Genomic DNA, 14,902 nt, shown 5'->3' with positions numbered 1-14,902 from the left:
TATTCGGACTTCGTTCGGTCATCTTAGAATAATTCTTCTAAATAATTGGCAAAATGAAATTCAAAAGCATTTGAGTAAAATTAGATGTTCTTTTCGAAAAATAATTTAAATTAATATTTCAATATAAAATACATAATGTAAATCGATTTATCGCCCGAGTATCAAGAAAAATAACTCTAAAGATAGTTCATACAAAAAATAAAGTAATTATTTTTATAAAAATATCTTCGCAAAAACAATTCAAACTTGCAATTCTTTTCCAACATTACTTTCCATAAGCCTTTTTTAAAACCTATATTTTCAAAAGCTAATGAGGTGGGTACACTCTACTTTCCCTAGATCCCACTTGTAAAAAAAATCGAGGGTCTTTCGGAAACAACTTTTCTATTTTTTTGGGGTAGGGATAAGGTGCGTACACTCTACCCTGTTCAGATCTCACTTGTAGGATTTTACTAGATTGTTGTTGTTTGTAATGAGTTGCTAAATCTTACCGTGCTTATGAGTTCAAGAGAAGATTAGTCTATTATTTCCAAAGTAACCTTATAAATATTATATTTAAAGTGTTACCTTAATTTTTCACGAATTCATAATTGTTATAATACATAATTTGGCAATCAAATAAATGAAACAAATAACTTACTATAATCACTTAAAGTGTAATAGCCTGTTTGGCTAAGTTTCTCAAATTCTAGAAAAAAAGTTGATGTGTTTGGTCAAGGTTTTGGAAGAAAAAAAAAATACTTTTACAGAGAAATAGAAACATTTTTAGAGAAGCAGAAAAAGTAGCTTCTCTCCCAAAACACTTTTGAGAAAAATACATTTAGAATCAATTTTTAAAAGTTTGGCCAAACATTAATTTTCGCTCAAAAATACTTTTCAGATTAATTAGCCAAACACAAACTATTTATCACCTAAAGTATTTTTGAGAAAAAGAGTACTTCTCAAAATAAGTTTATTTTTACAGCCGGCCCAAATAGGATATAAGAATTCTATGAAAATATTGTCAAATACATATAAATTAAATGGAAAACAAAACCAAAAATAAGAAACGTTGACTCAAAAGTGCCTAGCGAAAACCGAGTAGAAGAAGATACCAAAGAGTCCCGTCATGTCGGCGGAGGCCACCCCCACCACCGTCTCCGCTGCTTCCAACCGCCGTTCATACCGGTGCTACAACTGCAACCACGCCTTCCACATCACCACCACCACCTCCGCCGCCAGATCCTCCTTCCGCTGCCCTCGTTGCTTCCATCGCCACCTCCTACCTAATTACACCATTGCCACTTTTACTCCTCCTCCTCAATCTCCTAACTCCAATTCTACCCCTCCCACCGCCTCCGCCACCAATTCCGTTACTACTTTTTACTCTTCCGATTCCGATTCAGATTGGACTGACAACAACTCCGATGATTTTTCCTTTGAGTTAACACAGTTCCGTTCACCGACTCTTAAATCGTTCCTCGGCTCGCTCCCCAGCGTCAAAATTATCGAATCGTTAAAAAGCTGCTGTTGTTCGATTTGTATGGAGGAATTCGAAGTTGATTCGGAAGCGAGTGAATTGCCTTGTAAGCACTTTTTTCATAATGACTGTATTGTTCCTTGGCTTAATCGGAGTAATACATGTCCACTTTGCCGGCATAAGTTGCCTCGAGAAGATCAAGAAGAAATTGATAGAGAAACTGAGGAGAATCGTGTTGTTCTACAATTCGTGCATTCCTTAGAATCGAGGGAAGTTAGTGATGATGATGATGATGCTGAGTTTAGGGGATGGGATCTTGAGGAAATGCACGACGAAGATGGGGATACTCTGATGGTTGATGCATGATGATATCAAAGGAGGAACGTGTATACCTGTAAATATTCTCTTTTTTGGGTATGATTTTATCTATAATGGAATTATTATATCTTGAAAATGAATGTGTTCTTATTTTGCCAAAAAGGATTTAATTTTTAGTAGGAAATAAAGTTTATATGTAATACAGTTGATCTCTCTTATATTGATGAAGTATCAAAGTTCAAACTGCGAATTAATTTAATGCATTTGAATTTTTGAATGTTGTGAAAAAAGTTATATAGAATAGGAATGACGCTGCCACATGAGCAGGAGGTCACGAGTTCGAGCCGTAGAAATAGCTTCTAGCAGAAATGCAGGGTGAGACTGCGTACAATGGACCCTTTGTGGTCCGGTCTTTCCCCGGACCCCGCGCATAGCGGGAGCTTAGTGCTCCGGGCTGCCCTTTTTAGAATAGGAATGACGTCAAACATTTTGAGTGTTCCAATAAAAATATTATCATATAATTGTGATGGAGGGAGTACATCAGTTTTGGTGTTTATCTAACAAAGCTAGAAGTATGTCAGGGAAAGGAATCGTGACAAGCCCCTAGTGCTTGTTCAATGGTAAGGACACAACACGTGATCTGAGTTAGGTGCATGGCGGGGGTTTGAACCTGGCCGCAGACAAAGCCTTGTGTTTAAGTTGGGATGTTTCACTAGTTTTGAAATTGTGCATCTGACTTAAGTTGGGCAAGAAGCGCACAGGATTTCTTCTGATACGAAAAAAGAAAAAGAAGATCATGACAACAACAAATGTAAATTAAGTTATTGCATGTTGATAAAGGATGAAGTCACTTGTTTTTAAGTATTTTAGTAGATTTGAGCCTAAATATGCTAACAGTTGTATCTGTGACGGATCAACTCCTGGATTCATGAACTGTTTTTCATCATGCACCATTGCACCTAGGATTTCAAATATTATTTTCTGCTTCTATAAATGTGGAAGGACAATGCTTTTTTATATTTTTTTCTCTTCCGGACATTCTCAAGTACAGCTTCTACCTTCTTTTATTTTTATGTTATATTAAACTTCTTATGGCTTGTATAATGTTGGCCTGAGATGATTTAAATGGAGAAATGCGGTAAGTGGACATTCATATCGCCGATCCAACTTGTTTGGTATTGAGGCGTAGTTGTATTAAACTTCTTGTAGCTTGTTTTTGCTGATTCACTTGTTTCAGCTTTGTATATTGTATCTCTTTGACAGGAAAGTTATGTGTCAGGGTAGCCAGTGACTTTTATTTGCTCACGTAGGCAGTGGGATCTTAGTCGGTCTTTTCACCATTTGCTGTCCAGCATTAACTGTACTCATCATGCAGGTGAGTGATTTTTCGCCAACACCAGGCTGGTCTCTTTTCCTCGTTTTCTCCATATATGTAAACTTATACTCTCCCTGAAAACATGAACTTCTTCAGGCCAAAGGCTTAAGATTCAAGAATATGGTAACCTATGGAGCTACGCTCAGATTAGCTATATATGGAATCGATATCCTGGATTTACTTTTCTGCCTTGTGATCACTCTTTTGAGTTCTATCTTGCTATGTTGCTTTTGATCATTAGGGTTTCCTTGTAGATCTGTTAGTTATTAGCTCAGGCCATTTATTAGGGTTCTACTAGTTGTCACTCGAAATTAAACCATCTTTTGGAAGCAGTCAGGATGAAAGGTCCATAGTCAGTTATATCTTCTTTTTTTTTTGTTTTCTTTATAAAGTGCATGATGAAGTCATTTTTCAGGAAAATGTTTTGCATAAGGAAGTCATTATTACCCAAGGAAAACATCTTCCATCAAAAGGGGGAAATTGACTTCCATCACTTATGGGCGGAAATCATTTTTCATTACAACTATTTTAACTCTAACTTCATATCACTTGCTTCTACTGACAGAGACATTATTATTAATCTTTTAGTCCTCCACTCTCCAATTTGCTAATATTATTATTAATCTGTAAATTTTAATATACTTTGTTTTTGAAAATTATCTTCTGCATGTCAACCAAGTAAAGCAATTTTCTAGGAAAAGATTTTTCATGAAAAACAATTCTTTAGGAACACAATTTCAATGGAAAATGACTTCCGTCATTCCAAACACGCTTGAAAAGTAGCTCTTTTGCACCGAAAGAAAACTGAGATTGTTGCTCTTGCATATTTGCTTAAGGTCCATCATGTTGTGTTGTGGTTGTAATGGCAAAGGGTTCTAGCTCTCTCGAGTCATATAGTATTCCATAGGGTGATATTTCGACATGTTTTGTGGTCGCAGTTGTAATGGTAAGGATTCTACTTTGCCAAGTCATATAGTTCTGCCACTGATTGATGATTTTAGCTTTGAAGTGCGTCATAATCTTACCATTAGCTTTTAGGGGCTTGGGGCAGGTGTGGATTCAGGATTTCAAGAAGATGGGCGCACTATTACATATAGGTGAATTCAGGATTTAAATTTGACGGGGTTCAACCTTTAGGTTTTTACCATTAAATCCATTATATTTAGAAATTATGGGTTCAAAATTTAAAATCGTAGTAATTTTTCATAGATATATAGCTATACTCCATGTCGAAAATATTGAATTCAGTTAAATCCGCCCGTTGACTTTATGCTGCATCCTCTACTATTACTAGTTTTAACATAAACATTTGGTTTAATTGATTATAAAATTTTACAGTGACAAAAGAACTAGAATTTCAATGTTTCGGACTTAGGGATTTTGAAAAAATAAAACAAAGAAAAAGAAAAGACAAGAGAAGAAGCAGGCATGGGAATTGAACCTTTGAGCACATTATTAGAGGTGCACATAACCATTGCACCATATGACTCCTTGACCTTGGGTACACACATATATTTACGTAAAATTTGAAGAGATATAGTAGTGTTATACATGGTTTAATTAGGGAGGGGAGCATATGTGCATGTGAACCCACACCCTCCACATGGATCTGCCCCTTCTTTGGCGGTGGGGTGGGTGGTGGTGGTTCTGTTATTCAACCTATCATTCATTTCGGCTAGTTTCCACAATACCAGGCAATTATGCAAGAGTTGCCTCTGATGTTATGCTGGTTGAGCTACTATTCATTGTTACTCTTTGTTGATAACATCTAAACCATGGTTATATGGTAAATTGTCCACATTAATTTGGGAGCTGCAAAGGAATAAGTGTAGTCTGGTTCTATAAATTTAATTTACAAGGGCTTAAAATTTGATCACCATGTAAAAATTATAATCTTACTATCAATTTTACAGAGTCTTTTGATGCTTTCATATGGTTGAAGTTAGAGAAAACTAGTTCTTATTTTGTTGGAGTATTCAGAAATAAATTATGACTAGATTTCGGGAAGGTATGAGTATCCTTTGATTGGAACACGTCAATTCCTCCTTAAGTGATAGAAGAATTAATCAAAGTAAGGAGGGGAGAAAATTCCTCTGTACGAGTGTTTATAAACAATACTTAAGAAATACAACTTGAAAATTTTATGTGGTAGATTTGAAGGAGATCTCATATCAATTTGATAATGGCAATGAGTGTCTTATTCGGCACTATATCACAATTCATTCATTCTCGAATAGAATTCTTCGTGAAAGGTGGCATTGGACATATATCAGTGGCTGGAATCTTACATCCGAGCGAGTGTATTAGCAAGTAAGCAGTATGTTGCATGACTCATACTATTGATTTTATGTGACGTCTATTCTAGAGTGATCAGTCCAGTCCCATATGAGAACAAATGGCTTAATGTGGATAACTGAACAATACGTTCTCCTGAAGATATGCAGAAGAGGAGAGTTGGATAAACAACTAAGAAGTGCACTGCATTTGCAAAATTCCATCAAAAAGCATAGTAGTACGTAGATTGTGTGGAAAGAATGGAGTGGTAGATCTAACTTAATTCATGATTGCAGGTCATTGATTAGCCAGTTGGAGACCCGCAGCTTGATCATATCTACAGGGAACAAAATTGAGTGACAGATGTATTGGCAAAGAATGGAACTATGATGCATAGTAATATCAACATTTTGGAAGTTCCTCCTTTGTATGTTTTGGTTATTTTGGAGGCAAACAAACGAGGAACTCTGTATATATGCTAGGAGACTACCATGAAACTGTAATATAATGCGTGTGCTTCAACAAGCATCACCTTGTACCAAAACTTTTGTTATTGTTAATAATAATAATAATATCCTTAGATGCCAAAAAATGAAAAAAGCGTATGGAAAGAAGATATCAAGGACATAATTTTAATTGAATATGGAGATTGAACACTTTGAACAAGATAAAATGCCTTTTCCTCTTTACTTTCTATATTCTCTATGAGATGGAGTACTTGGGACCCCTCTTTCATTCGAGCAAAGGGTGCCTAACCTGAAAGAGGAAATAGGGTTTTCCTTGATATGAAAATGCGTATCCACCTTAAAAGCGAGAGCTTGAGGCGGTGAGAAAGGAGAATCAACAAAATAGGATGCTCTGTCTCAACTAACTGGAGTAGAAAGATTCCAAATTTCTTTTGGATGTCCTCTCATACTAGTATACCAACAGCTCAATATCTTTTTGATAGAGTATCATCAATAGCCAACCTGTCAAGTATTAGCCAGGATTTCAAGCTTATGGGTTTGAGATTCTAATCCTTTTAAGTTATTAGTTTTTAAATTAATACTTTGTATATATTTAATAAAATTTTAAGACAAATACATGATTTGAACCAAAGCTACTGGGTTTGGCCGAACCGTAGCCGACACTATGGGCCTTTGCTGAAATGTAAGGTGGCTATAGATTTCTGGAGTGAAATGCATTATACTCCAAAAAAAACTTTGAGAACCAATATCACCATATGGCTTGCTTCATGTGGCTGAAAGATGAGAGCAACTCTAATCATGGTAAACAGTTATCTCAATTGGCAGGATGTTTTTCAATTTGGAGTATGTCACCTATAGTTAAATAGGAATAACGAAAACTTCAAGAATAATGATATTTCTTATTTGTCATACCTTCAGAAAAGCCATAGAATATAAAAATGCTGACAGGTCAAAAAGAGTGAAAGACAAGCTAGACACAAGCAACGGAGCTAGAGGTTGATCCAGTATTTAAACTCTATAGGTTCAACCTTTAAGATACTAATATTAGTATCTTTTTGACCACAAAAAAAAAAAAAAGACATTGCATACCTCTCCAGTTCGCTCATTACTTTTTTTTTAAAAAAAAAATTATAATTCTCATCATTGAGTTCTTAATTAGAAAAGAATTTCTGTTTATGTTCTTATATTACAGATTTTTATTGAAGGGATGGGAATTCTTTAACAGATATAAGACATGATGGACTTATTAGCTGTGATGAAAACTGGCTGGTTTATGATTAGATTGGGGAGTTAGCACTTTTGGTTCTTCTTTTGTTTTCTGTCCCGTAGAGATATCATGTTCTGCTGTTGAATATGAAAAAGAATCAGTAGGAACTATAACTTTAGTATTTGATCGAGATAGTGGTGAGTGAATTAGATATCTTAGAAATATTGTATTGTGTCAACGACCAAAACCACTAAGGAAAAGAAACAATTGGGAGTTCGGTTTAAGTGCAAACAAGTTTTTATTAACAGTTTAATTTCTATATAGCTGGGTGTGTTTTTGTACGAAGGGAAATATTTTCCGGAAGAAATTTTGTCTCACTATATATCCAACACTCTTTGTAACTTAGAAACTATCTCATATGAACACATAAGCGAAGAAAGTCGTCTTTCCCCTTTTAATGAAGAATTTATTTTCAAAACTTTGTGTTTGGTTTCAAGAAAATGACTTTATATCTGGAATTTGCAGATGAAACATATTCCTATGGCAGTAAAAAGATAGTTAACACACATACGCATACACACACACACACAAACACACACACACATATATATATATATATATATATATATATATATATATATATATATAAAATACCATTGTGTACCAGTTAGAAAAAATAACAGTGAGAGGTCTGAAGGGACCCCTACCATGTATATATATAAAACAAAAAATCAAGTATAAAGGAGGGGGATATGGACCTTACCTCCAAGCCTCTGATAGGTAACACCGTACTAATTGATTAACTAAGTAGTTGTAACCAATTGGTGCCAAGAAACTAGATAAAAGTACCTTAGATTCTAAGGGGATTTTTTTCATACCTGTGCTGATAAGAGGTAACAAATGCTCAATAGTAAGTATGTGCAAACTGACCCGAATACCACGATTATAAAAATGGCACTAGCAGCCTCACTTACAAGCCATAAAATATGTTACTCATGACTATGAGACATCTTTCACTAGAGAAAAAACGAATTTTGCTAACCTATGACTACAAGTATTACACTTCCTATATATCAATATCTATAAACGAAAAGATCGGACTGCTTTAGGTGATTTATTCCCATATGTTCAAGCTTTGATGAACATAGTGACCTGGTACCTTACTGGTGGAAGATGGTACGTGTCTCGTGAAATTAGTTAAAATACACGCAAGTTAGGCCGGACACCACAATTAAGAAAAAAGTACCTAGAGCTAGCAGCATTGATATGTTTTCACTAGAAACATGACGAATTTTGCTAGCCTATGACTACATATTACGCTTCCTACCAAACAACAACTCAGTATAATCCCAATAGTGGGATCTGGAGAGGGTAGTGTGTACGTAGACCTTACCCCTACCCTGGGGTAGAGAGGTTGTTTCCGATAGACCCTCGGCTCTCTCCCTCCAAGAACTTCCCTCCTTTCTCTTGGGGTGACTCGAACTCACAACCTCTTGGTTGGAAGTAGAGGGTGCTCACCACTAGAGCAACCCACTCTTGTCGCTTCCTACCAATATACATAAAAAGGAATTAACAACATCCAGATAATGTTTAAGATGCCAAATATCTTCACTACCTGTATTTATACACGTACAAGAAGTCATTCTTCTATTGAGCATTTGAATTACATTTTTAACATCCGACATAATATAAAATTTCTTCCAGCCTTGCTATTTTGGGGGTGGTGATTGGGGTGGGTGGGTGGTTCAGAAAAACCAAAAAATAAATAAATTGAAAATATAAAAAAAAAGATTTTTTTTTTTTGCGGGAGGTGGGTGGTGCAAAAAAATTTTTCCAAATTATTTTGTGCAACCAAACAGTGGAAAATGGGGTAATACCAAACATACCCTAAAATTTAAATACCTTAATTCTCATTTTTAAACTTAGATACAAAAATTAATGATGTGGCAACTAAGTAAATTTTTAGATAAGTTGGGTTGAAATACCTTTATTTTGGGGTGAGCTTCATGAGTTGTATTTAGGCTACTTCATTGGTCAGAATGAGTTATAAAAAATAATGAGTTAACTTGGGCTCAACCCAAATAGACCCATGAGCTAAAATGTTGTAGCCCAACTCATTAATCTCTGGGCGGGTTGGATGAGTTTGGGCTCAAATTGCCACCCCTAGTCCACACCAACATATTAAGTTACCACGTACAAATATCTCCACAATTAAATCTTTTTTATAAGATAATCACAAGTAAATCTCACCAATAATACAAAAGGCTATTAACTTTCTACAAAAGGTTAATATACTAATTGAATAAAAACTTTTTACAGTGTCAATATACAAAGCTTAAATCCTTGACTAAAAATCAACACATTCTAATAATAACCACAGGATGCGTAAAAGCTACAAAAATAGTAAAAAGAAGTTCTGAGGTTATGTAAGATTGCGAACCAGTGGAGAGAATTCATAGGAGGCCATTGCATTATTCACCTTATATAATCATGCCTTTTAATGAATGTTTGACCAAATCTGGACCTACCAAATGCTTTTCTATTTCAAATAAGTTTTTTTTTATTATTACATGCTTTGAACTCTATGTATATGTACCATTAATATACCAATTTAATGCTCTTTGGACTGCACAATTCAACCTTCTGCTTACAGAGCAAACTTGTAAAAACATAAGCTCGCTTGCAACTTTTACATTTTAAACTGTTGCGTATAAAAAGTTAAACTCTTACTGATATGGCTAAAAAGTCAAAGTATAGAAGGAACATGTACTCTAAAAATGGTTGTTAAGTGATTATAACTAAAAAATGTTTTAAACGCAATTCAGACGTTTTACACTCATCCAAGTGTAATGTATTTTCTAATAAACATGAAATATCAACCTATGTAATATATATTAGTTCAATTTTCATAAGCGGAAGCAGTGACGAAACTAAGAATTATCAATATATGTTATAAACCTCTAGACCCTAATATTTTAATTACCTATATAGGTAGGTAGTGCAATTTTCCCACAATTGACCACCTTTTAAGACATGTAGCTTCACCCTGAGCAGAAGGCTCATTTTTGTAGCTTGATCTCGGTGCCTTTGTATGGCACTTTAAATTAATTTAGTCTAGATGAACTTGCTTATATTACCAATTTCAAGCGTGAATAAAGAAGGAATATTGTAATAGTCCGACGTAAAACATGTCTTTCCGTGATGAATCCTTTTAATATGACATTTTGCAAGTTGCAACTAATTGAGAATATTGGTACGGACTACGGGGGTTACGATGAATGATATGTTGGACAATTATGAAATTATAATTTTTGAAGTTAGTTCAAATATCATATGTTGGAGAAAGAAGATAAAGAAATTATGAAATTGACATTTTGACTCCATAACGTAAAAGGTGGAGAACATTTTTGACAAATCAGCCCATCAAGGCACATTGTTTTACAAATCAGCCCATCAAGTACCTATATATAGAGCTCATACCCCACCCCTTAAATCTCAAAACATGCAATTTTGAGACAAAAACAAATATATAGAATTTGCATGCATATATTTCTTCTTTCTATCTTTAGATCTTATAAACTTTCTATATCAATCTCCTATCCTCGTCAATTAAAATGGCAGATTCACCACCATCATTACCAACAACAAGAAAAATTCTATTTCCACCACCACCATTAAAGATAAGGGTAAATAGCCCTTCAATGTCAGAGTTGAAGAAAAGTCTATTTTCACCTAATTCATTGAGAACTCCAACAATTAGGACACCAACATCCAAGTCTCAAAAATCCATGTTGTTGGCTTATGTTTTCACTTTCTGTTTTGTTACATGTGCTATCTTTTTTGTCTTCAATAATCCTTCTATCAATCATTCTTTCAAGAAAGTTCTGAATAAGAGATCACAGTTCTCCACCTTTTTCTCTCACTATTTTTCTTCAAATAATCACAACTCTACTGTTTATTCTCTCCCATTTAACAGGAAAACAAATGGGGTTTTTGGGAAACTGAATGATTCTAATTCTCTTTCTGATCAACATGGTTTTTCAATATCGCCTAGCCAAATGAATGACTCTGAAAATGGAGAGGAAGAGAAACAAAAGGTGAATTTCTCATCATTTTCTGTGAGAAATGAAACATCAACTGAAAATCAAAAGAATGAGCCTTGGTGGGAAGTGATGAGCCATTGTGATGTTTTTGATGGGGAGTGGGTGAAAGATGATGCTAACCCTTTGTATGAACCTGGTTCTTGTCCTTTTATTGATGAGCCATTTGATTGTTATAAAAATGGAAGGCCTGATAATGGGTATGAGAAATTTAGATGGCAGCCTAAGCACTGTAACATTCCAAGGTAATAAGCTACTTCTGATGATGTTGTTGTTTTTATTTATTTATTGCATATGCATTACTCAGCTTGAAGTAGAGGCGCAACAATAAAGGTTGTAGCCGTGTGTTCAGGAGGTCGCGGTTTTAAGTCGCGAAAACAGACTCTTGCAGGAATGCAAGGTAAGACTACGTAAAATAGACCCAATGTGGTCCGACAGTAAACATTGTAGCCATGTGTTTAGGAGGTCGCAGTTTTAAGTCGCGAAAACAAGCTCTTGCATGCAAGGTAAGGCTACGTAAAGTAAAATAGACCCAACGTGGTCCATCGCTTCCAGACCCCACGCATAGTGAAAGTTTAGTACACTGGGCTGCCCTTGTTTATGCATTTCTGGGCTGGAAGTGGAGTCTTGACATAAAGTTTCGGTATTGTGACAAAGGAGATCACGGGTTCTAGCTGCAGAAACAGTCTCTTGCAAAAATGCAAGGTAGGACTTTGTACAATAGAGCTAATGTGGTTCGACCCTTTTCAGACCCCGCACATAAAAATAGCTTAGTTCATCAGGCTGACCTGTATTTTTAATGCATTGGTAAGCTTGAAGGGGAGCCTTGGTTCACGGTATAGTTGCTGTCGTTTGAGTAGGAGGTCACATGTTTAATCAACAAAAACAATTTCATGCAAAAAAAACTTATAGTAAACCCAATATAGTCCGGCAGACCTGGTGGCGTATAATAGGAATTTTTGGCTTAATTGTGAGAATGTTCTTTTAGTGAAATAGTATTACTTTACTTTTTCAGGTTGAATGCCAAAGAAATGTTGGAACTTTTGAGAGGAAAGCGATTAGTCTATGTGGGTGACTCTCTGAACAGGAATATGTGGGAATCAATGGTTTGTCTCCTCAGAAGTTCTGTTGAAGAAAAGAGCAGAGTTTTTGAGGTATCTGGAAGAGAAGATTTCAAGAAAGAGGGTGCTTATTCTTTTATATTCGCGGTATGTTTCTTCGTTTCACTTATCTTTTTCATCTACATTAATGTCAGATTATCAACAAAATGTTGTTGCATTTTAGTAAAAGGAGGTGAAAGGACTGGAGGAAAGAGTAAAAGGTTAAGGATTTATCTGTTCTAGACGGTGCATCTGCATCGCGTCTGGAAGCAAAATTTTGGATATTAACAGTCTAAACAGAACAATGAAGATGAAGGTAATGTGGTGCATCTAAATTGCTGGATTGAGAAAGTAAAAAGGCAGCTCGGTGCACGAAACATCCCATGTTTACGCGGGGTCTGGGGAAGGGCCCACCCCAAGAGGGTGTGATGTAGGCAGTCTACCCTGCTGCAAGCATCCGTGACATTCCACGGCTCGAACTCATGACCTATAGGTTACACGGAGACAACTTTAGCGTTGCTCCAAGGCTCCCCTTCCAAATGGTGCAATGATATGTAAAACATATGAAGTGCTCTTGCAATATATGTCCAAAGTTTTCCTTGGTCTTTGTTGTTTCCTTATAAAGTTGACAAGGTTTTTGAAAAAGGAAAATGAAATACTACATAGTTAGGTACCAATGTAGTTTCATTAATTCCTTGAAACAATCTGCTGATCGTTGAATGTTTGTGCAGGACTATAATTGTTCAGTGGAGTTTGTCCGTTCTACTTTTCTGGTTCAAGAATGGGAAATGCCAGATGGAAATGGATCAACTAAAGAAACACTCAGATTAGATCTGGTAGAAAGGTCATGTGACAAATACAAAGGAGCTGATATCCTTGTCTTTAACACAGGGCATTGGTGGACTCACGAGAAAACATCCGAAGGGTATATATCTCCGTCCGTTTCTACATTCGATCATGTTTGTCTGCATCTTTTTTGGCAGAGTGAAATAGATGAGCATGTTTATTTGGATTTTCATTCTAGAAAGCTAATTTACTATGTATGGACAAACTTTTAGGAAGGGTTACTATCAAGAAGGTAGTCACGTTTATGGTGAACTAAACGTTGTTGAGGCGTTTCGCAAGGCAATGACAACATGGGCAAGATGGATTGAGACCAATGTGGATCCTCTGAAGACTGACGTTTTCTTTAGAGGTTATTCAGTCTCTCATTTCAGGTAACTTCAAATATGTCTCTATTTTACTTTCTAATACTCTTAATAACATTCAAGAAAAGCCTGCAAGACTTTCGTTCACTAGTAATAGTGCAACGGATGATGTGTGGAATAGATACATGTCACGAGTTGACACGCATGGACCAAAAGCCTAATAGTAGAAAATAATAGGACAGACTTTTATCCACCAAATCATGCACCAACTGACCCTCGCAGATTTCTCAGTTATCAAAACATTCAAGGAAAATGATTCAGAAGTGATCAAGATTTCTTTTGCTGTTTGTGTTTTTTGCAGTGGAGGTGAGTGGTATGCTGGTGGAAAATGTGATAGTGATACAGAGCCACTTCAGGATGAGAAAGATTTGTCACCTTCTCTGTATCCTCCAATAATGGGAATGTTAGAGGATGTGATAAGGTGGATGAAAACACCAGTCTACTATTTGAATGTTACCATAATGTCAGATTTCCGCAAGGATGGACATCCATCGATATACAGGAAGCCAAACATGACAGATGAAGAGAGGAGGACGACGATTAGGTACCAAGATTGCAGCCATTGGTGCCTTCCTGGTGTACCGGACACTTGGAATGAGCTACTATATGCTCAATTATTGATGAAACATTATCAGAAACAACAGCAGTAGCAGATAGGTTCTTAGGCAAATATAGCTATAGTATTGTATAGATATGATATTTGTGGGATGAAATACATCTCGGTTAGTTGTAGTTTTTCCTGATTGGAAATCAGGGGTTGCAACATGACATCGATTGGCAAAAGATGTCTCTGTTAGTTGTAGCTTTTCCTTATGAGAAGCAGAGACGATTGCCATTAGCTACTATAGTTCAATATAGAACTACTTATGCAACAATGTAGTTGCAAGTTGCTATTACTTTACTGTGCTATAATATGAGGTAAAAGTACATACACATCCTTACTGCTAGCTTTCACTTGGTGATTTCAACATTTTAGATAAGCTATTATCATCTCAGGTTAGGCAAAATATAACTTCATAAATAAATAGTTTCAGCATTTGGTTGGAGACAAAAGAGATATCTTGTTTCACTTTAGGTTTAGGCAACATAAACAACAAGCAATTAATTAGTATCAATGATAACTTTAGTATAATTTTCGTAAAGCTTATGCACACACCTCGACTTTTTTGCTTAAGCTTCTCAAAAAGTTAGAGAATGGGAATGTACCTTCTCAACCGACGAGATGGCTGGGTAAAGTATGATGTTCTCCACTTCCCCACATAGGTATACCAAATAATCGGAAATAATTGTGAGAAAGCACGGGAAAAAATATGTTATTGATATTGGATGTTTAATACAATACAAGAGATCCTTATTTATAGCTATACTATACAAGGACAAACTATTCCTGTTCC

The 14,902-nt window shown here is 35.7% G+C and overlaps 1 protein-coding gene and 1 long non-coding RNA gene across 2 annotated transcripts; both read left to right on the top strand.

Moving 5' to 3' along the window:
* The first annotated feature begins 1,037 nt into the window (after nt 1-1,037).
* Nucleotides 1,038-6,027, top strand: LOC107806528 (uncharacterized). Its single transcript, XR_012703204.1, has 3 exons — nt 1,038-1,873; nt 3,041-3,152; nt 5,723-6,027. It is a non-coding gene; the product is annotated as an uncharacterized LOC107806528 (long non-coding RNA).
* A 4,584-nt stretch (nt 6,028-10,611) lies between these two features.
* Nucleotides 10,612-14,450, top strand: LOC107806526 (protein trichome birefringence-like 4). The gene is made up of 5 exons (XM_016630693.2): nt 10,612-11,445; nt 12,216-12,408; nt 13,032-13,225; nt 13,359-13,517; nt 13,810-14,450. Exons 1-5 carry the CDS (start codon nt 10,715-10,717, stop codon nt 14,156-14,158), a joined length of 1,626 nt encoding a protein of 541 aa, XP_016486179.1. The 5' UTR covers nt 10,612-10,714; the 3' UTR covers nt 14,159-14,450.
* The last annotated feature ends 452 nt before the right edge of the window (nt 14,451-14,902 follow it).

The sequence above is a fragment of the Nicotiana tabacum genome, chromosome 19 (assembly GCF_000715075.1).
Source record: "Nicotiana tabacum cultivar K326 chromosome 19, ASM71507v2, whole genome shotgun sequence".
Lineage (NCBI taxonomy): Eukaryota > Viridiplantae > Streptophyta > Magnoliopsida > Solanales > Solanaceae > Nicotiana > Nicotiana tabacum.
The sequence above is the reverse complement of the archived record's forward strand: the minus strand, read 5'-3'. Positions and strand labels throughout refer to the sequence as shown.

Coding starts and splice junctions, on each gene's coding strand:
- LOC107806526 (XM_016630693.2), top strand. CDS start 10,715: ATGGCAGATTCACCACCATCATTACCAACAACAAGAAAAATTCTATTT. Junction 11,446..12,215: donor AAGCACTGTAACATTCCAAG/GTAATAAGCTAC, acceptor TTACTTTTTCAG/GTTGAATGCCAAAGAAATGT. Junction 12,409..13,031: donor CTTATTCTTTTATATTCGCG/GTATGTTTCTTC, acceptor ATGTTTGTGCAG/GACTATAATTGTTCAGTGGA.